This window comes from Oncorhynchus keta, chromosome 17 (genome assembly GCF_023373465.1).
Source record: "Oncorhynchus keta strain PuntledgeMale-10-30-2019 chromosome 17, Oket_V2, whole genome shotgun sequence".
Classification (NCBI taxonomy): Eukaryota; Metazoa; Chordata; class Actinopteri; order Salmoniformes; family Salmonidae; genus Oncorhynchus; species Oncorhynchus keta.
This window is the reverse complement of record NC_068437.1, coordinates 43,657,983-43,680,918: the sequence shown is the minus strand read 5'-3', so window position 1 is coordinate 43,680,918 and position 22,936 is coordinate 43,657,983. Positions and strand designations below refer to the sequence as shown.

At 43.6% G+C, this 22,936-nt stretch overlaps 1 protein-coding gene and 1 long non-coding RNA gene across 2 annotated transcripts in view; both read left to right on the top strand.

Moving 5' to 3' along the window:
- Positions 1–1,628: 1,628 nt before the first annotated feature.
- The window catches only part of LOC118395888 (spondin-1-like), a 105,013-nt gene continuing 83,705 nt past the window's right edge, over positions 1,629–22,936 (top strand). Inside the window, exons 1-2 of the mRNA XM_035789925.2 lie at positions 1,629–2,199; positions 14,820–14,926. Coding sequence (XP_035645818.1) covers positions 1,971–2,199; positions 14,820–14,926 — 336 coding nt within the window. The 5' untranslated portion in view covers positions 1,629–1,970. The remainder of the gene's footprint in view (positions 2,200–14,819; positions 14,927–22,936) is intronic.
- Positions 4,804–5,358, top strand: LOC127908302 (uncharacterized). The gene is made up of 3 exons (XR_008066750.1): positions 4,804–4,932; positions 5,069–5,170; positions 5,205–5,358. It is a non-coding gene; the product is annotated as an uncharacterized LOC127908302 (long non-coding RNA).

Sequence of the window (22,936 nt, the reverse complement as noted above, 5' to 3'; positions counted from 1 at the left end):
TCAGTTCCATTACACGATCATGACACTCAGTTCCATTACACGATCATGACACTCAGTTCCATTACACGATCATGACACTCAGTTCCATTACACGATCATGACACTCAGTTCCATTACACGATCATGACACTCAGTTCCATTACACGATCATGACACTCAGTTCCATTACACGATCATGACTCTCAGTTCCATTACACAATCATGACACTCAGTTCCATTACACGATCATGACTCTCAGTTCCATTACACGATCATGACACTCAGTTCCATTACACGATCATGACACTCAGTTCCATTACATGATCGAGACTCAGTTCCATTACATGATCATAACTCTCAGTTCCATTACATGATCATAACTCTCAGTTCCATTATGTTACGTAATGGAACTGAGAGTCATGATCAAGGGCTAGCTTGTTGGCAGCTAGTTATGAGGTTGGGAGATCAAATCGTATGAATCACATGCACTGAATGAAACAGGTGTTACTGACGAGCCCCTAACCAACAATGCAGTGAACAAAATGTTTAAATACAAATAAGAATAATAAATAAAAGTAACAAGTAATTAAAGAGCAGCAGTAAAATAACAATAGCGAGACTATATACAGGGGGGTACCGGTACAGAGTCAATGTGCTGGGGCACCGGTTAGTTGAGGTAATATGTACATATGTACCGAGTTATTAAAGTGACTATGCATAGATGATAACAACAGAGAGTAGCAGCGGTGTAAAAGAAGGGGGGGCAATGCAAATAGTCTGGGTAGCCATTTGATTGGATGTTCAGGAGTCTTATGGCTTGGGGGTAGAAGCTGTTTAGATTGGGAACCTATCTGGGCTAAAGACACCTTCATAAAATTGCTAGGTGGTTAGTAATATTACAGAGAAAAAAACAACTGCAAAAATTACATTACATTTTTTTATTTATTTTTTAAACAGGACAAATCTAAGGGGACAAGTGCCCCGGTGCTCCCAATGGGCATGAAGACTGACAGGACTGACCCTCATTATCTGATATATTTTGCACACATAATAATTTACAATACTTTTACAAACCTTTTTCAATGCCATCCAATGTATATTAAATAATAAAAAATCAATAAACATATATTTTTATTGTGGCGACAGGGAGTAGGCATGGTGCTGGCTTGACACAGAAAAATATTATTGCTTCCAATTGGCAGCTGTAGTGTCACAGGTCAGGAGAAGGACGAGTGGGCTGTGAGAGGAAAACGCCATGTGAGAACGACGGTCGCGGGAGTCCGGTGAATGCAGCCGGTGGGCAAAAAAGCTATCGCACCACACTCCACCACTCTGGAGGGACGCCGGTCACTCATTGTTAATCGGGAAGAAAACGTCACGCAAATAATTGTGCACTATATAAACGGTAAAATTGTACAATCGTCAAAAGTAAATAATTGAGCACACACCAAACATTTGCCTTGCCATTAATACAAGAAAAGGCGCATTATTGTTATGAGCGCCCTGCTATATTCTAATTGACTTATGAAATAGCTGTGTAAACATTGGCCGATAGTTTTCCTGCGTCTCACCAAGAATGTCAAATGCACCTCTCGGTCACAGGGGTGATTAGGAATGTCTGGGTTTTGTTTATACTCTGCTGCCTTCATCGCTACAATCTAGTTATTCCCTAGTTGTCGGGGACAGCTGTGCTGCTGCGCTTCGCTATTTCCCGGACCCTGAGAATTACTCCGTTAACTCAACACTCAAGCAACCTATCACCGCTTTCCTCTCAGATCAGTGTAACTGTATGCTGAAGCAGTGCCATCGAACTTCGAAACCCGCTCTGTCTGGGATGGATTCACCGCGGTTTCTCTCACCATTTATTACCAAGTGTCAGGGCTAATAGTTTGTAGGAATTCCGTAGTTGGAGACTGTGGGGAGAGAATACTTCCTCTATTTTGTTTCATTTGTAGAGGTGGAATAAAGAACTTCCCACCACACCATCAATAATGGGAATATATTTGAATTGGCTGTTTTTGCAGTATTTTGTCTCCAATTGTGTGTGCAATGCTCTCACGTTCGTCGACGAACCAACAGATAAGCAAGCGAAGTCGGATGGATATTGCGGCAGGATTTTACGGGCACAGACACAGGGTACACGGAGAGATGGCTACAATGAGTTTCGGCTAAGAGTCGAGGGGGACCCAGAAAATTACCAACCTGCAAGCACATACAGAGGTATACAACAATAAGAGCACATTTTACGTACCGTTACTTGCTTGGCTTTGCATATATCAACCAAATTGGAGTGACTTTGAAAAGGACAACTCTCAGAAAGTATAACCTACTTCAGTTGTCTAACACACTAATAAGTCAAGTTTAGATTCCGTGCGCAAGTCACTTCCATTGCGTAATTGTGACAAATGTAGCAAACGAGAGCTACTAATCACACCTCAATATGACACCTGAAGACAAGTGCAATACTTGTATGAAAACAATTGCATCTGCACTGAACAAACATATTGGTGAAAGTAACAAATATTTTGCGTTTGGCACTCTCAGGAAATATGTCAATATGCCATGCACTATTGGGGGGGAAGGTGCTATCTAGAGCCTAAAATGGTTATTTGGCTGTCCCCAGAGAATACCCCTTTGAATAACCTTTTTAGTTCCAGGTAGAACTTTTTGGGGTTAGAATCATTTCCACAGAGGGTTCTACATGGAAACCAGAAGGGTTCTACCTGGAACCAAAAAGGGTGATCCTATGGGGACAGCGAAGAACCATTTTGGAACCCTTTTTTCTAAGAGAGAGAGGGAGATGGGGGGCGATTTATGCTGGTAAAGTCAAACGTCACAACACGTTCTAAACCGCTTTGGTGACAAACATTGATTTCCTTGTTTCCATTCGTCCACATGGCTGAAGATTGCCCATTTATTTTATTTTTGTAAGGACCCAAAAAACAGAGGCAGTGGAACAACCTATTCAAGTAAGTAAATACATGTTTAAATGTTTTTTTAAACTTTTATTAGCTAGCGAGCTATGTGGCTACAGTTCGCCACTTTGTAGGCGAACTCAACTGAGCTGCTAGCCAAATGGCCAACATTGCACACCGTTTAGCTAAGTGAATTAAATGGCACCAGCTAGCTAATTTTCTATTAGCTAGATATCTTGGTGTAATCATTCTAAATTAAAAACAGGTCTCCAAATACATTTGTAGATAACAGCCATGGAAAAGGGTGAAATTGCAGCTCTAGCTGTCAGTAAAGGGAGATTGTAGGCTACTAGATGGGGCAGGTCATTTTGTGGGAGGACATTATGAAAACATTCTCCAGTTCCAGACCCAAGAGGGAAAAACCATAAGGCCAGAGACAATAGCAACATTAATGAATAATATTCAGTGCTGTCTAATTTTATTATAATGAAGTCTGTTTCTTTGTGACGTTTTCTGTCCTCAGATATCGAAAACTGAAAGCCTGTTTGCAGATTAAAAGAGGTCCCAATGAATGACACATACGACTAAGGGTATATCCTATATGCCATGGGTCATATGTGTAGGCCTGCCTATGTTGCCAAATACATAATACAGTTAAACATCACACACAATGTATAAACCTATTACAATCTGAGCAGGCCAACCTTGCTGGAAGTCTGCTGGGTGTGCAGGGTTCTGTTTTAGCCCAGCAATAACACACTTCTTTGAACTTATCATATATAATGAGTTGATAATCAAGTGTGCTATTGTTGGGCTGGAATAGAAGTCTGCTCACCCAGTAGATCAGGGATCACTGGAGCAAGTTCGGCCACTGCTAGAATGGAGTTGTTTTTGTTCCCCTGAAATGATGCTTTAGTAATAATACGTACAATTATCTATTGTTGTTTAGACTAAGATGTCTAATCTTTACATACAGGTAATCTTATTTGTACATTTTGAAGTGACAAAGTGTTGATTCTTTGAAGTGAAGTTTTTAAACAACTTTTAATTATTAAACTATTATCCAAAATGAACTAGATTCAATGTTGATGAATCATATCACAATCCTGCAATAAAGAGGAGAAGGGGTTCCGTGTCTGTGTTTCTGTGTTTCTGTGTTTCTGTGTTTCTGTGTTTCTGTGTTTCTGTGTATTCTCAAATGAACATAGCATTTTTGTGTAATTGTAAGATCCCAAGTCGGTTTTATTTGATTTTCACTCTCTCTCAGTATATCAGCTATGTGAATACATTTTGCAGCTTATCATATGGCATGTATTGCCAATGGAGTCACAGGCCTACAGTATGATGGCATTACTGGCCTTATGGGCATCTGAAGCAGAGCGTAGCTCAACTCAGACATTGTTTAAATGTTGAGCTATATGTTCTCATTTTAAAATGATACCAGTAGACAATGTATATGAGCAAAACCATATACCAGATTTTATACATGTCTTTTAAGTGCTGACAAGATGTTTAGTGCAAATCCACTCCTTGTAATTTAGGTACAGTATAAAAATAGGTAGACCACAATTAGGCTACAGGAGATGAGCATTACAGGTAACAATTAAGCTACAGGAGATGAGCATTACAGGTAACAATTAAGCTACAGGAGATGAGCATTACAGGTAACAATTAGGCTACAGGAGATGAGCATTACAGGTAACAATTAGGCTACAGGAGGTGAGCATTACAGGTAACAATTAGGCTTCAGGAGGTGAGCATTACAGGTAACAATTAGGCTACAGGAGATGAGCATTACAGGTAACAATTAGGCTACAGGAGGTGAGCATTACAGGTAACAATTAGGCTACAGGAGATGAGCATTACAGGTAACAATTAGGCTATAGGAGATGAGCATTACAGGCAACAATTAGGCTACAGGAGATGAGCATTACAGGTAACAATTAGGCTACAGGAGATGAGCATTACAGGTAACAATTAGGCTACAGGAGATGAGCATTACAGGTAACAATTAGGCTACAGGAGATGAGCATTACAGGTAACAATTAGGCTTCAGGAGATGAGCATTACAGGTAACAATTAGGCTACAGGAGATGAGCATTACAGGTAACAATTAGGCTACAGGAGATGAGCATTACAGGTAACAATTAGGCTTCAGGAGATGAGCATTACAGGTAACAATTAGGCTACAGGAGATGAGCATTACAGGTAACAATTAGGCTACAGGAGATGAGCATTACAGGTAACAATTAGGCTACAGGAGATGAGCATTACAGGTAACAATTAGGCTTCAGGAGATGAGCATTACAGGTAACAATTAGGCTACAGGAGATGAGCATTACAGGTAACAATTAGGCTACAGGAGATGAGCATTACAGGTAACAATTAGGCTACAGGAGATGAGCATTACAGGTAACAATTAGGCTACAGGAGATGAGCATTACAGGTAACAATTAGGCTACAGGAGATGAGCATTACAGGTAACAATTAGGCTACAGGAGATGAGCATTACAGGTAACAATTAGGCTATAGGAGATGAGCATTACAGGCAACAATTAGGCTACAGGAGAAGAGCATTACAGGTAACAATTAGGCTACAGGAGTTGGGGCATTACAGATAACATTTTATGAGGTTCATTAGATTTTTCTTCATTCATTTTAGCAACGTTGCTTGCAAAATAACTGCAGTTGTCCCCATAGATAAACAGTACATGGTTGCCGTAAAATATTGACATGGCCAGCATTGTAGACCATTTCTGCAGCTTTTGCTCACCTCGAAATAACAGAGAAATGCTGTGAAAACCAGCGTGCTGCAAACGTTGTCAAATGTTTTGTCACCAGTGCATGTTTTGATGATATTTTTAGTCCTCACACACTGTTGCTCCTCTGGCACTAATCTGGTGAGCATCTTTGTAGCTCCACCCAAGCAAGGCATTTGATTGGTTTGATGTGTCGTGAGGTGTCAAATTCCACTCCTATTTAGTTGATTTCTGCCATGGAACTTTCCCAGGCTTCCCGTTAGCCTGTTTTGCGACGAGGCTTGGTATGCCATACCCCACCTCTAGACCAAACATTTTAAGTAGTTAAAAAAGTGGTCGAAAACGTACTCAATTGTTATACTTGAGTAAAAGTAAAGATACCTTAATAGAAAATGACTCAAGTAAAAGTGAAAGTCACCCAGTAAAATATTACTTGAGTGAAAGTCTAAAAGTATTTGGTTTTAAATATACTCAAGTGTTAAAAGTAAGTGGAATTGCAATTGTCTTATTTCTTTTTACATTTACAGATAGCCAGGGGCATACTCCAAAACTCTGTCATAATGTATAAACAAAGAATTAGAGTTTAGTGAGTCCGCCGGATCAGATGCAGTAGGAATGACCAGGGATGTTCTCTTGAGAAGTCTGTCAATGGGACCACTTTCTTGTCAAAATGTAAGGAGTGCTTTTGGGTGTCAGGGAAAATGTGTGGAGTAAAATTATTTAATTTAGGAATATAGTGAAGTGAAAGTAAACGTTGGCAAAAATATAGTAAAGTACAGAAACACCAAAAACGACTTAAGTAGTAGACTACTTTAAAGTATTTTGACTGAAGTACTTTACACCACTGGTAAAAAAACAGACTAAATCATTCCAATCCCGATTAAAATACAACAGCTATTTAGCGTACAGGGAGGGTGGCTTTAGGACCATGCGGAGCATACCTCAGAGAGCAGCTGCCCACCTGCGTGCCTTTTGTCTCATTGTAGAAAGCAGAGTGCAGACAGTGCCAGTTTGCTTTGATGGTCAGAGAATCAGGCATTGAGTGGATTGCTTTGAATTTGATGTAGGCATTTGAACTCGGCCTTGATTTCCTTGTTGTAATCTGATAACCAGGGGTTAATTGAATTGGGAATTGGGGGAGCCTGCTTTTTTGGTGACCATTCTAAACCAAAAGCTGTTTAATTGCTATTAAAATATAGGTTGTGATAGCTGTATGCCTAATTAAAATTTTCATTCATTCGCCCAGTAGGCTAGCGCAATGTTAGTTTCATGTATTGGTATGAAAATAAACACAACTGAACAACTTGCTATTTATTTTTTTAATTCACCTTTATTTAACCAGGTAGGCCAGTTGAGAACAAGTTCTCATTTACAACTGCAAATGTAGAAGATTAGGGGGGCAAGGCAATAAATAGGCCATAGAGGCAAAATAATGACAATTTAGCATTATCACTGGAGTGATACATGTGCAGATGATGATGTGCAAGTAGAGATATTGGGGTGCAAAAGAGCAAAAAGATAAATAACAATATGGGGATGAGGTAGTTGGGCGTGATATTTACAGATTGGCTGTGTACAGGTACAGTGATCGGTAAGCTGCTCTGACAGCTGATGCTTAAAGTTAGAGAGGGAGATATAAGTCTCCAGCTTCATTGATTTTTGCAATTAGTTCCAGTCATTGGCAGCAGAGAACTGGAAGGAAAGGCGGCCAAAGGGGGTGCTGGCTTTGGGGATGACCAGTGAAATATACCTGCTGTAGCGTGTGATACGGGTAGGTGTTGCTATGCTGACCAGTGAGCTGAGATAAGGCGGGGCTTTACCTAGCAAAGACTTATAGATGACCTGGAGTCAGTGGGTTTGGCGACGAATATGTATCGAGGGCCAGCCAACGAGATCATACAGGTCGCAGTGGTGGGTAGTATGGTGCTTTGGTGACAAAACGGATGGCACTGTGATAGACTACTTCCAGTTTGCCGAGTAGAGTATTGGAGGATATTTTGTAAATGACGAAATCAAGGAAGTCAAGGATCGGTAGGATAGTCAGTTTTACGAGGGTATGTTTGGCAGCATGAGTGAATGAGGCTTTGTTGCGAAATTCTAGATTTAATTAATGAAGCCGATTCTATATTTAATTTTGGATTGGAGATGCTTAATGTGAGTCTGGAAGGAGAGTCTACAGTCTAAACAGACACCAAGGTATTTGTAGTTGTCCACATATTCTAAGTCAGAACCGTCTAGAGTAATGATGCTAGTCGGGCAGGCTGGTGCAGGCAGCAATCAGTTGAAGAGCATGCATTTAGTTTTACTAGCATTTAAAAGCAGATGGGGGCCACAGAAGGAGTGTTGTATGGCATTGAAGCTCGTTTGGATGTTTGTTAACACAGTGTCCAAAGAAGGGCCAGATGTATACAGAATGGTGTCGTCTGCGTGGAGGTGGGTCAGAGAATCACCAGCAGCAAGAGCGACATCATTGATGTATACAGAGAAAAGAGTTGGCCAGAGAATTGAACTCTGTGGCACGCCCATAGAGACTTCCAGAGGTCTGGACAACAGGCCCTCCGATTTGAAACACTGAACTCTATCTGAGCAGTAGTTGGTGAACCAGGTGTGGCAGTCATTTGAGAAACCAAGGCTATTGAGTCTGCCGATAAGAATACAGTGATTGACAGAGTCGAAAGCCTTGGCCAGGTCGATGAAGACGGCTGCACAGTACTGTCTTTTATCGATGGCGGTTATGATATCGTTTAGGACCTTGAGCGTGGTTGAGGTGCACCCATGACCAGCTCGGGAAACCAGATTGCATAGTGGAGAAGGTACGGTGGGATTCGAAATGGTCGGTGATCTGTTTGTTGACTTGGCTTTCAAAGATTTTAGAAAGGCAGGGCAGGATGGATATAGGTCTATAACAGTTTGGGTCTAGAGTGTCTCCACCTTTGTAGAGGGGGATGACTGCGGCAGGGCAAGTTGCTGCAGGGGGTGCAGAGCTGTTGGCCGGGGTAGGGGTAGCCAGGTGGAAAGCATGGCTAGCCGTAGAAAAATGCTTTATTTATTGGTGGTGACAGTGTTTCCTAGCCTCAGGGCAGTGGGCAGCTGGGAGGAGGTGCTCAATGACTTTAAAGTGTCCAAAAACTTTTTGGAATCGCGGGGGCTATTCGATGCTAATGCAGAACGCTACATGATGTTTTTGTGCTGGTCAAGGGCAGTTAGGACTGGAGAGAACCAAGGGCTATATCTGTTCTTAGTTTTAAATTTTTTTTTATGGGGCATGCTTATTTAAATTGCTGAGGAAAGCACTTTTAAAGAGCAACCAGGCATCCTTTACTGACGGGATGAGGTCAATATCCTTCCAGGGTACCTGGGCCAGGTATATTAGAAAGGCCTGCTCGCTAAAGAATTTTAAGGAACCGTTTGACAGTGATGAGGGGTGGTCATTTGACCACGGACCCATTACAGACACAGGCAATGAGGCAGTGATCGCTGAGATCCTGGTTGAAGACAGCAGAGGTGTATTTAGAGGGAAAGTTGGTCAGGATGATATCTAAGAGGATGCCCATGGCTATGGATTTAGGGTTGTACCTGGTATAATTTGTGTGAGATTGAGGGCATCTGTCTTAGATTGTAGGACAGCCAGGGTGTTAATAAGCATATCCCAGTTTAGGTCACCTAACAGTATGAACTCTGAAGATAGATGGCTGGCAATCAATTCACATATGGAGCCCAGGGCACAGCTGGGGGCAGAGGGGGGTGTATAACAAGTGGCAACGTTGAGAGACTTGTTTCTGGAATGATGGATTTTTAAAAGTAGATGCCCAAATTGTTTGGGCACAGACCTGGATAATGTGACAGAACTCTGCAGGCTATCCCTGCAGTAGATTGCAGATTGCAACTCCGCCCCCTTTGGCAGTTCTATCTTGTCAGAAAATGTTGTTGGGGATTTTTTTTTTTCAGAATTTTTGGTGGCCTTCCTAAGCTAGGATTCAGACACCGCTAGGACATCATGGTTGGCGGAGTGTGCTAAAGCAGTGAATACAACAAGCTAAGGGAGGAGGTTTCTGATGTTAACATGCATGAAACCAATGCTTTTACGGTTACAGAAGTCATCAAAAGAGAGCGCCTGGGGAATAGGAGTGGTGCTGGGGGCTGCAGGGCCTGGGTTAACCTCTACATCACCAGAGGAACAGAGGAGGAGTAGGATAAGGGTACGGCTAAAGGCTATAAGAACTGGTCGTCTAGTGCGTATGGAACAGAGAGTAAAAGGAGCAGTTTCCTGGGCATGGTAGAATCGATTCAAGGCATAATATACAGACAAGGGTATGGTAGGATATGAGTAGAGTGGAGGTAAACCTAGGCGATGAGTGATGATGAGAGAGGTTTTGTCTTTAGAGGCACCAGTTAAGCCAGGTGAGGTCACCACATGTGTGTGTGGGGGGGGGGGGAACAAAAGGCCTATCTAAGGCATGTAGGGCAGGGCTGGGGTTTCTACAGTGAAATAAGACAATAATAACGAATAACTAACCAAACCAGCAATAGACAAGGCATATTTACATTAGGGAGAGGCATGTGTATTTGAGTGATATTGGGGTCCAATGAGCAGCAATAGGTGAGTCAGGGAGCCGTTCAGTAGTTGCTGCTACGCTAGGTGAGCTGGAGACACACCGATTCAGACAGCTAGCAGGCCGGGGCTAGCAGATGGGCCTTAGGCAACTTCGCAATGGAAGAGCCTGTTGAAACCTCCTCGGACGATTACGTCGGCAGACCAGTCGTGATGGATCGGTATGGCTCCGTGTCGGCAATAAAGGGTCCAGGCCAATTGGAAAAAGAGGTATTGTCGCCCAAGAATTACAGTTCCTTGCAAAAGTATTCGGCCCCCTTGAACTTTGCGACCTTTTGCCACATTTCAGGCTTCAAACATAAAGTTATAAAACTGTATTTTTTTGTGAAGAATCAACAACAAGTGGGACACAATCATGAAGTGGAACGACATTTATTGGATATTTCAAACTTTTTTAACAAATCAAAAACTGAAAAATTGGGCGTTTGAAATATCCAATAAATGTCGTGCAGTGGCTAACTGACTACTAGCTAGTTAGCTGGCTAGCTACTGATGGGGTTCTGATTCTAAAGTATAAAAATAGCCTATCCGTACCACATTGGGTGAGGCGGGTGGCAGGAAAGTATATTCAGTTTGTGGATGGAAAGTGAGAATTAAATATATACGAAATATATCAGACACCGGACAAGATATGACAAGTGTCACGACTCCTACCAAAGGTAGCTCCCCTTCCTGTTCGGGTGGCGCTCGGCAGTCGTCGTCACTGGCCTACTAGCTGCCACTGATCCTTTCCCCTTTCTGTTTATTGGTTTCACCTGTTTGTGTTTTAGGCTGATTAGTCAGGCTTTATTTACCGGTAGGCCCGCCTGCTCTGTGTGCGGGATTGTTTTTGTGGTACTTGTGTGCACGTCTGTGGGTTACCTGTTTCCCATTTCCGTGGGGCTTGCTGGACAGTTTAAGTCCCTGTGTTTGGGGCATTTGTTTTGTTGTGCGCCCTGTGTTTTCGTGGCTTATGTTCGCCGTTTTGTGCATTAAAGTAGCACTACCCTGAACTCTCTGCTTCCTGTGCCTGACTTCTCACCCACTACACCAAGAACGTTGCAACAAGGCAAAGACATGTCTGACTGCTACGCCATCTTGGAAAACCTTTGGAGCATTTGCCCCAAAAAAATGTCCTGTTTTTGGCTTCAAAGACAATAACAGTTTTAGGTTATAATAAATGTGCATTGTAATGCAGTGACAGAATGATAGGCCTACTTGTATGCCAGCAGCATTCCACCCTGCATCCCACTGCCGGTTTGCTTCTGAAGCTAAGTGGTGTTAGCCTTGATTAGTTCCTGGATGGGAGACCAGCTGCTGTTGGAGGTCCAGTAAGAGGCACCATTCCCTCTGGTTTAAAAATTATACCTATGCCGTAGGGTGGTGTCTTTTAGATGGGACGTTAAACAGGTGTCCTGACTCTCTATGGTCCCATGGCACTTATTGTAAGAGCAGGGGTGTTAACCCTGGTGTCCTGGCTAAATTCCCAATCTGGCATCTCCCCTGTAACTATTCCCCAGTTCGTTGTTGTAAATGAGGATGTGTTCGCAGTCAATTTACCTGGTAAAATAAGGGAGATAATGCAAATCATTCATAATTACTTTGTTGGGTTAACTTAAAAAAAAAATGTATTGCTGTTGGCCTACGTCATCATTATTCTCTGCCTGAATACCTAAACCCTACATGTAGCCTACCGGCCTATGGTATAATGCATTTCCACCTTGATTGTCCATCTTCCTCAATTAAAATGAGAAATTCTTACTGATCAGTCTGGCAAAACGTCATTAAATAGGCTATTGCTAAATTATTTAGCTATACTGTAGACGTAGGGCTGTGCAACTACTAATATCAGACAGAGGCAATCTGGACAGGGGGACAAAAATGGTTCTCTATGTTACAATGAATATTCTCGGAGCCGCATTGGTGATACTAATTGTTTCAATATTCTCTGGGCCTCCTTGTTTGTTGATGCAATGTTTCAATGTTATCAGAGCCACTTTGTTGATACAATGCTTCAGTATTCACAGAATGTTTCCCTTCCCTGGCGAATAATGCAGACAGGCAAGGGCTTAAATTTGTGGGAAGAGCAGGAGACAATGTTGGTGGGAAGCGCATGAGACAATGATACTGTCATAGTAAACTGTTTGCACCGTTCCACAAGGGTGGCTTCATATAGCCTATAGAAGGGGATCGGCAACCTTTTTTCTACAATTCTACAATCTACAATTGATCCTCCCATTTCTAAATATCTGCATGCCAGTTATGATTTTCATATACGCATAACTGTGCCCAACCAATGTCAAACTGCACACGTCTGCTAAATGACTTAAATGTAAATGTAATAATTCTATAGCTGGCTGTTAGACAGGTGCTGTCTATTCAGCACCACGCCACGGAGCACCACTATGCTTACCTGTACCGAGGCACTGTCCATGTGGCAGTGCTGAATCACGGGCGGGGCCTTAGCTCCCTTTAAAAAGGTATGTGTACGTTTACCTTTTGTATTTTGTGTTTTCGCCATTCTTTAGTCGAGTTTGTTTGTCTTCTTGCGTACCTGTTGAGGCCTAAGTAAATCCTTTGATGTGTAGGATTTATCTGGAATAGTTTGCATTCACGATCAGCTGTTTTATGCTCTGGTTACTTTCACATTAATGTCGGCATTTGAAGTCGGCCTTGTTGTGACTTCATAGATGCATGTATGAACTGTTCTACAAGTAAATTAGTCCATTTATGATATGGTTGAGTAGTGGTTGACATTGTACACACGGTCCACAGACCTTTAAACCTAATATTGTGGTGATAATTAATGGCAGGGGTAATTTTTTGTATTTTTAAAAAGAGAAAATTGCCCACCCCACTTTGCTTAAAACAATGTTTATTAAAACGTTTTTTTCACATTTGACAAACATAATAGATGAATGAATATAAATACAAATCAGTTTTAACACCCATACCCTAGGTTTAGCTGAACTGACACCCCTAGGGGGATGCAAGGTTACAACCTTCAGGTGTTCATTGGCCTGTGATAAGTGGCTCATTATCACATTATAATTCACTGTTGTGTGATTGTAAGCAGCATTTTTTCCCTTGGAAAAATAAACCAGGTGTGCTTTTGACTGAGCTATGCTGGTCAGTAGTGTGCAATTAGTAAATACAATTATATTATTACATTCTTCATAACTGTCTCATCAATGTTTCCGATACAGGTATCTGAATATCATATAACTGCTCCCAGTGACCCTACATTAATAATACTAATTATGTTCACTTAAAAATGAATTACATTATTATCTAACGAATGTGTAAATACATCTAACAATGTTTATCTTTTATAATGTACCCGATACAGCCCAAGGAGGATGCATTGTGTGTTGTCAGTTTTCAGGGAAACCATAAGCTAATATTGTTAGTAAAGCTGACTTTTCAAAGATAAAGCTTTTACCACCGCAACACACGTTAAATTTGACCCTGTTGAAATCACTGACTGGAAAACAGTCGAACAGCAGGCAACTAATGAGCTGCTAGCAGCACATACCTTTATCCCACATTCTGTAGTAGGCTCCTCCAGCTGAGTTTGTTGCTCTCTCAACAGTGCCTGGGATGGGGCTACATTACATTATCTTTCATCTTTGATAGGATCTTAATTTGATCACTCGTTTGTTGCTGAGAATTTTCTTGCACCACAGGAAATTCAGAAGAGCTTCACGATTTACATAAATTCTCAGAATCGCCTAGAATGTCATTGTATGCTGTAGCATTAATATTTAAGTGGCTAGCCTGAACCATGAAAAACATCCCCAGACCATTATGCCGCCTCCACCAAACTTTACAGGTGGCACTATGCATTGGGGCAGGTAGCGTTCTTCTGGCATTTATCTGTTGGACAGCCAAATGGTCCGTGGGACGGCGAGATTGCCAGAATGCGTTTCCACTGCTCCAGAGTCCAAAGGCGGTGAGCTTTACACCACTCCATTCTACACTTGGCATTGCGCATGGTGATCTTAGGCTTGTGTGCGTGAGGCTGCTCTGCCATGGAAACCCATTTCATGATGCTCCCGAAGAACAGTCATTGTGCTGACGTTGCTTCCAGAGGCAGTTTGGAACTTGGTAATTGGTGTTGCAACCGAAGACAGACGATTTTTACGCGCTTCAGCACTAGGCGGTGCCGTTCTGTGAGCTTGTGTGGCCTACCACTTACATTTGACGGACTGACTTGTTAGAAAGGTGGCATCCTATGACGAAGCCATGTTGAAAGTCACTGAGCTCTTCAGTAAGGGCATTCTACTACCAATATTTGTCTATGGAGATTGCATGGCTGTGAGAAACGGGCGTGGCTCAAATAGCCAAATCTACTAATTTGAAGGCATGTCCACATACTTTTGTATTTATAGTGTATATTAACAGTATTGTACTTTTCATGTAGCCTAATTTTGGCCAGGTAATAGCCTAACTACAGATCAAGCAACATTAACATTCAAATCCTGTTGAGCAGGATTATTTTGCTGCGACAATACTGGACAAATTAAGATCTAACATCTGTATATTCCCTAAACTCCCCTCCTATCCTGTTTCCAGTGACTCTGCACGCCTCCAGTCCCTCCTATTTCAGGGGCTTTACCCTTATCGCTCTGAAGGAGGGGAAGGAAGGAACCACAGATGACCACTACGCTGGCAAATTCCAGGTAATGTACTATGCATGTATATTGTGGCCATATTTCAGTAATTGTCTTCAAAATCACTTTCCTCAAGACTAAATGCGTATTCCCTAACGTCTCCATAAGAGCAGCTAAAAGCAAGTAAATAGTTGTCTCCTTTGCTCAGCTCATGATAATAATACACAACCTACTGTGTGAGAGTGCTCTACAGCAGTGAGAACACACTTCCTTACCTGGCAATTACCTGACAACATAAAAAGGAATAAACACTCCCACAACCTGCCTGCTCAGCCTCAGCCCACACTTCTCGCTCTGCATCCTTCGGTTCCCAGAGTGTGTAACACTTTTCTAGTCTCAAGATTCTAATCCTGTTTTCATTTGGCCTCTTCAAATTACCATTGTGTCACCCATAATAGATAATCAAACACATTCAATATGCATTATGGTTCTGTTGTTAAGAACATGGTTATATTACAATGTCATTACTACTGTAGGTCTTTGTATTGTAAAGAGGGACTGATTGTCATCACTTAATTGGACAAATAATTGACAAATGATTCAATGAGATCAGAATGATACAGCTAAATTAAGAGAAAGAGATGGAGATATCGGGGATGTGGGTCGGGGTGCCTTGTAAGGATCCGACAGCGAGTGGGTAATCTGCCTTTACCATCAGTCCTATTAGCCAATGTACAATCATTGGATAACAATATAGATGAACTATGATCACATACAGTTGAAGTCGGAAGTTTACATACACTTAGGTTGGAGTCATTAAGACTCGTTTTTCAACCACTCCACAAATTTCTTGTTAACAAACTATAGTTTTGGCAAGTCGGTTAGGACATCTACTTTGTGCATGACACAAGTCATTTTTCCAAAAATTGTTTACAGACAGATTATTTCACTTACAGTATAATTCACCGTATCACAATTCCAATGGGTCAGAAGTTTACATACACTAAGTTGACTGTGCCTTTAAACAGCTTGGAAAATTCCATAAAATGATGTCATGGCTTTAGAAGCTTCTGATAGGCTAATTGATAGGCTAATTTGAGTCAATTGGAGGTGTACCTGTGGATGTATTTCAAGGCCTACCTTCAAACTCAGTGCCTCTTTGCTTGACATCATGGGAAAATCAAAAGAAATAAGCCAAGACCTCAGAAAACAAATTGTAGACCTCCACAAGTCTGGTTCATTCTTGGGAGCAATTTCAAAAGGCCTGAACATACCACGTTCATCTGTACAAACAATAGTACGCAAGTATAAACACCATGGGACCACGCAGCCGTCATACCGCTCAAGAAGGAGGCGCATTCTGTCTCCTAGAGATTAACGTACTTTGGTGCAAAAAGTGCAAATCAATTCCAGAATAACAGCAAATGATCTTGTGAAGATGCTAGAGGAAAGAGGTACAAAAGTATCTATATCTTTTTTACCTGTAAAACGAGTCCTATATCGACATAACCTGAAAGGCCGCTCAGCAAGGAAGAAGCCACTGCTCCAAAAACCCCATAACAAAGCCTGACTACGGTTTGCAACTGCACATGGGGACAAAGATTGTACTTTTTGGAGAAATGTCCTCTGGTCTGATGAAACAAAAATAGAACTGTTTGGCCATAATGACCATTGTAATTTTCTGAGGAAAAAGGCCTTGGCTTGCAAGCCGAAGAACTCAATCAAAACCGTGAAGCACAGGGTGGCAGCATCATGTTGTGGGTGTGCTTTGCTGCAGGAGGGACTGTTGCACTTCACAAAATAGATAGCATCATGAGGCTGAACATTATGTGGATATATTGAAGCAACATCTCAAGAAATCAGTCAGGAAGTTAAAGCTTGGTCGCAAATAGGTCTTCCAAATGGACAATGACCCCAAGCATACTTCCAAAGTTGTGGCAAATGGCTTAAGGACAACAAAGTCAAGGTATTTGAGTGGTCATTATAAGTCCTGACCTCAATCCTATAGAAAATGAGTGAATAGAACTGCAAAAGCATGTGCGTGCAAGGACTCAGTTACACCAGCTCTTTCAGGAGGAATGGGCCAAAATTCACGCAACTTATTGTGGGAAGCTTGTGGAAGGGTACCCTTTAAACAATTTAAAGGCAATGCTACCAAATACTAATTGAATGTATGTACACTTCTGACCCACTGGGAATGTGATGAAAGAAATAAAAGCTGAAATAAATAATTCTCTCTACTATTTTTCTGACATATCACATTCTTAAAATAAAGTGGTGATCCTAACTGACCTAAAACAGGGAATTTTTACTAGGATTAAGTGTTTGAAATTGTGAAAAACTGAGTATTTGGCTAAGGTGTATGTAAACTTCCGACTTCAACTGTATATTCTTCGTAGCTGTCTATTTACCACCACACACCAATGCTGGTACTAAGACCACACTCAATGAGCTGCATACGGCCATAAGCAAACAGGAAGACGCTCATCCAGAGGCGGAGCTCCTAGTGGCCGGGGAATTTAATGCAGGGAAACTTAAATCCATTTGACGTCATTTCTACCAGCATGTCAAATGTGCACCCAGAGGGGGGAAAAACTCTAGACCACATTTACCCCACACACGTGAAAAAAGCTCTCCCTCTCCCTCCATTTGGCAAATCAGACAACAATTATATCATCCTGATTCCTGCATACAAGCAAAACCTGAGGCAGAAAGCACCAGTGACTTGTTCAGTAAAGAAGTGGTCAGATGACGTATATGCTAAGCTACAGGACGGTTTTGCTAACGCAGACTGGAATATGTTCCGGGATTCTTCCGATGGCATTGAGGAGTACACCACAGCAGTCATTGGCTTTATCAATAAGTGCATCAATGATGTCCCCCCCAGTGACTGTATGTACATTCCCCAACCAGAAGCCATGGATTACAGCCAACATCCGCACTGAGCTAAAGGGTAGAGCTGCCACTTTCAAGGAGTGGGACTCTAACCCGGAAGCTTATAAGAAGTCCCACTCTGTCCTCCGATGAACCATCAAACAGACAAATGTCAATACAACTCTAAGATTGAATCATACTACACCGGCTTCTACGCTTGTCGGATGTGGCAGGGCCTGCAAACTATTACAGACTACAAAGGCAAGCACACCCACGAGCTGCCCAGGGACATGAGCCTACCAGACAAGCTAAATTACTTCTATGCTCATTTCAGGCAAGCAACACTGAACCATGCATGAGAGCATCACACTGTGTGATCATGCTCTCTGTAGCCGATGTGAGTAAGACCTTTAAACAGGTCAACATTCACAAGGCCGCAGGGCCAGACGGATTACCAGGATGTGTTCTCCGAGCATGTGCTGACCAACTGGTAAGTGTCTTCGCTGACATTTTCAACCTGTCCCTGACTGAGTCAGTAATACCAACATGTTTCAATCAGACCACCATAGTCCCTGTGCCCAAGAACACTAAGGTAACCTGCCTAAATGACTATTGACCCGTAGCACTCACGTCTGTAGCTATGAAGTACTTTGAAAGTATGGTCATGGCTCACATCAACACCATTATCACACTGCCCTCAAGAGCTTCCTGGTTGCATCACTGCCTGGTATGGCAACTGCTCGGCCTTCAACCGCAAGGCACTACAGAGGGTAGTGTACATCACTGGGACCAAGCTTCCTGCCATCTAGGACCTCTATACCAGGCGGCGTCAGAGGAAGGCCCTAAAAATTGTCAAAGACTCCAGCCTCCCTAGTCATAGACTATTCTCTCTGCTACCACACAGCAAGCGGTACCGGAGCTCCCTGTCTAGGTCCAAAAGGCTTCTTAACAGCTTCTAACCCAAATCCATAAGACTCCTGAACAGCGAATCAAATGGCTTATCTATTTTTTACATAAAACTTATTTTTCTTAAAATTGTATTGTTGGTTAAGGGCTTGTAAGTAAGCATTTCACTGTAAGGTCTAAATACCTGTTGTATTCGGCGCATGTGACAAATACAATTTGATTTGTTTTGATTTGACTAAGCCCAAACCATATGGGATGTCGTATCGCTGCAGAATGCTGTGGTATCCGTGCTGGTTTAGTGTGCCTTCATTTCTAAATAAATGACGGACAGTGTCACCAGCAAACCACCCCCACACCATCACACCTCCTCCTCCATGCTTCACGGTGGGAAATACACATGCGGAGATCATCCGTTCATCCACATCGCATTTTACAAAGACATGGTGGTTGGAACCAAAAATCTCCAATTTGGACTCCAGACCAAAGGACAGATTTCCACTGGTCTAATGCCCATTGCTCGTGTTTCTTGGCCGAAGCAAGTCTCTTCTTCCTATTGGTGTCCTTTAGTAGTGGTTTCTTTGCAATTTGACCATGAAGGCCTGATTCATGCAGTCTCCTCTGAACAGTTGATGCTGTGATGTGTCTGACACTTGAACTCTGTGAAACCTTTATTTGGGCTGTAATTTCTGAGGCTAGTAACTCTAATTAACGTATCCTCTGCAGCAGAGGTAACTCTGGGTCTTCCATTTCTGTGACGGTCCTCATGAGAGCCAGTTTCATTATAGTGCTTAATGCTTGAAGAAACTTTCAAAGGTCTTGACATTTTCTGTATTGAATGACCTTCATGTCTTAAAGTAATGATGGACATTTATTTTTGCTTATTTGAGCTGTTCTTGCCATAATATGGACTTGGTCTTTTACCAAATAGGGCTATCTTCTGTATACTCCCCCCCCCACCACCACCTTGTCACAACACAACTGATTGGCTCAAACGTGTTAAGAAGGAAAGAAATTCCACAAATTAACTTTGAAGAAGGCACACCTGTTAATTGAAATGCATTCCAGGTGACTACATCATGAAGCTGGTTGAGAGAATGCCAAGAGTGTGCAAAGCTGTCATCAAGGTAAACGGTGGCTATTTGAAGAATCTCAAATTGAAAGTATATTTTGATTTGTTTAACACTTTTTTAAAAATTACTACATGATTCCATGTGTTATTTCATAGTTTTGATGTCTTCACTATTATTCTACAATTTAGAAAATAGTAAAAATAAAGAAAAACCCTTGGGTGAGTAGATGTTCTAAAACGTTTGACCTGTGGTGTATGTGCTGATAAAGTTTGCATAATACTTTTCCAAATGAATTGAAAGGATGATGGAAATTTGAAGAAAATATTTACTATAAAAATGAAGCATGGTAAATGCACAATATCCTCCAGCAAATAATCCTTGTTGTTGGCTCCTCTCCTGGAATGTGCCTGGCATCCATTTCTAAACATGTACAACCTCCAGGAGTCATACTGCTTTTATGTTTAGAACACATTGTCTTTCTCTTCACACGTTACCATGAGACCCCCATTTGTGCCTTATGCCTCAGAGAAACCCCCGCAGATTTTCTAACTCTCCTCATTCTTATTTATTTAGGCCAGAGACATGCTATTACCCAGGGAAGCAAACTAAGTTTATTTGGAGAGACAAGATGAGCCCAGATTAGATAGGATCTTGTGTTTACAGAGATTAAAAGCAGCACTTTGTTTCTGGGTTGCCATGGATATACAGACAAGCTGACTCAGTTAGATGTCTTCTCGTTAGGTCAATGGCTGCAAGTACATTAAACACAGCAGGGCAAATACAAATGAGTGGTGGATGGTCTACAGAGTGTAACGAAGTTCGTCTGTTGTTTGAAGAGAGTCAGACCGAAATGTAGCGTGTAGGTTACTCATGACTTTTAATGAAGATAATGCGGTACATGAAATAACTGAAAATACAAAAACAACAAACGAGTGAAACTAATTACAGCCTATCTGGTGACTAACACAGAGACAGGTACAATCACCCACAAAATACAACGCGCACTCAGGCTACCTAAATACGGTTCCCAATCCGAGACAACGAGAATCAGCTGACTCCAATTAGGAATCGCCTCAGGCAGCCAAGCCTAACTAGACACACCCCTAATAATACACACTCCCAATTAATACAAACCCCAATACGAAATACAACATATAAACCCATGTCACACCCTGGCCTACCCAAACATATAACAAAAACACAAGATACAATGACCAAGGCGTGACAGAACCCCCCCCCCCTAAGGTGCGGACTCCGGGACGCACCTCAAGAGCATAGGGAGGGTCCGGGTGGGCGTCTGTCCATGGTGGCGGTTCTGGCTCGGGACGTGGACCCCACTCCATAAATGTCCTAGTTCCTCCCCTTCGCGTCCTAGGATAATCCACCTTCTCCGCCGACCATGGCCTAATAGTCCTCACCCTGATCCCGACATAACTGAGGGGCAGCTCGGGACCGAGGGGCAGCTCGGGACCGAGGGGCAGCTCGGGACAGAGGGGCAGCTCGGGACAGAGGGGCAGCTCGGGACAGAGGGGCAGCTCGGGACAGAGGGGCAGCTCGGGACAGAGGGGCAGCTCGGGACAAAGGGGCAACTCGGGACAGAGGGGCAACTCGGGACAGAGGGGCAACTCGGGACAGAGGGGCAACTCGGGACAGAGGGGCAACTCGGGACAGAGGGGCAACTCAGGACAGAGGGGCATCTCAGGACAGAGGGGCATCTCAGGACAGAGGGGCAGCCCAGGATAGAGGGGCAGCCCAGGATAGAGGGGCATCTCAGGACAGCAGGGCAGCTCAGGACAGAGGGGCATCTCAGGACAGAGGGGCAGCCCAGGACCGAAGCAGCCCGGTACTGAGGGGAAGCCCGGTACTGAGAGGGAGCCCAGTACAGAGAGGAAGCCTAGTACTGAGAGGAAGCTCAGTACTGAGAGGAAGCTCAGTACTGAGAGGAAGCTCAGTACTGAGAGGAAGCTCAGGCAGGTAGTAGGCTCCGGTAAATCCTGGCTGGCTGGCGGAACTGGAAGATTCAGGTTGACGGGCAGATCTGGAAGATTCAGGTTGACGGGCAGATCTGGAAGAGACTGGTTGTCGGGCAGATCTGGAAGAGACTGGTTGTCGGGCAGATCTGGAAGAGACTGGTTGTCTGGCAGATCTGGAAGAGACTGGTTGTCTGGCAGATCTGGAAGAGACTGGTTGTCTGGCAGATCTGGAAGAGACTGGTTGTCTGGCAGATCTGGAAGAGACTGGTTGTCTGGCAGATCTGGAAGAGACTGGTTGTCTGGCAGATCTGGAAGAGACTGGTTGTCTGGCAGATCTGGAAGAGACTGGTTGTCTGGCAGATCTGGAAGAGACTGGTTGTCTGGCGGCGCTGGGCTGACTGGCGGCACTGGCGGCGCTGGGCAGACTGGCGGTACTGGCGGCGCTGGGCAGACAGGCGGTACTGGCGGCGCTGGGCAGACTGGCGGTACTGGCGGCGCTGGGCAGACTGAGGGGAACTGGCGGCGCTGGGCAGACTGGCGGTACTGGCGGCGCTGGGCAGACTGGCGGTACTGGCGGCGCTGGGCAGACTGGCGGTACTGGCGGTGCTGGGCAGACTGGGAGCTCTGGCGGCGCTGGGCAGACTGGGAGCTCTGGCGGCGCTGGGCAGACTGGGAGCTCTGGCGGCGCTAAACAGGCGGGAGACTCCGACAGCGCAGGAGAGGAGAAAAGCGCTGGCTGCGCTGAACAGGCGAGGCGCACTGGAGGCCTGGTGCGTGGTGCTGGAACTGGATCGAGGACACGCACAGGAAGCCTGGTGCGCGGAGCTGCTACCGGAGGACTGGTGTGTAGAGGTGGCTCTGGATAGACCGGACCGTGCAGGCGCACTGGAGCTCTTGAGCACCGAGCCTGCCCAAGCTTACCTGGCTCGATGCCCACTCTAGCCCGGCCAATAGGAAGGGCTGGTATGTGTCGCAGCTGGCTCTGCACCCGCACTGGAAACACAGTGCGCTCCATAGCATAACACGGTGCCTGCCCGGTCTCTCTAGCCCAACGGTGAGCACAGGGAGTATGCGCAGGTTTCCTACCTGGCATAACTATTCTCCCTTTTAGCCCCCCCCCAATAAATTTTTTGGGGTGACTTTCCGGTTTCCAACCGCGTCGCCCGTGCTGCCTCCTCATACTTGTGCCTCTCCGCTTTAGCTGCTTCTATTTCCTCCTTGGGAAGGCAATATTCTCCCGGCTGCGCCCAGGGTCC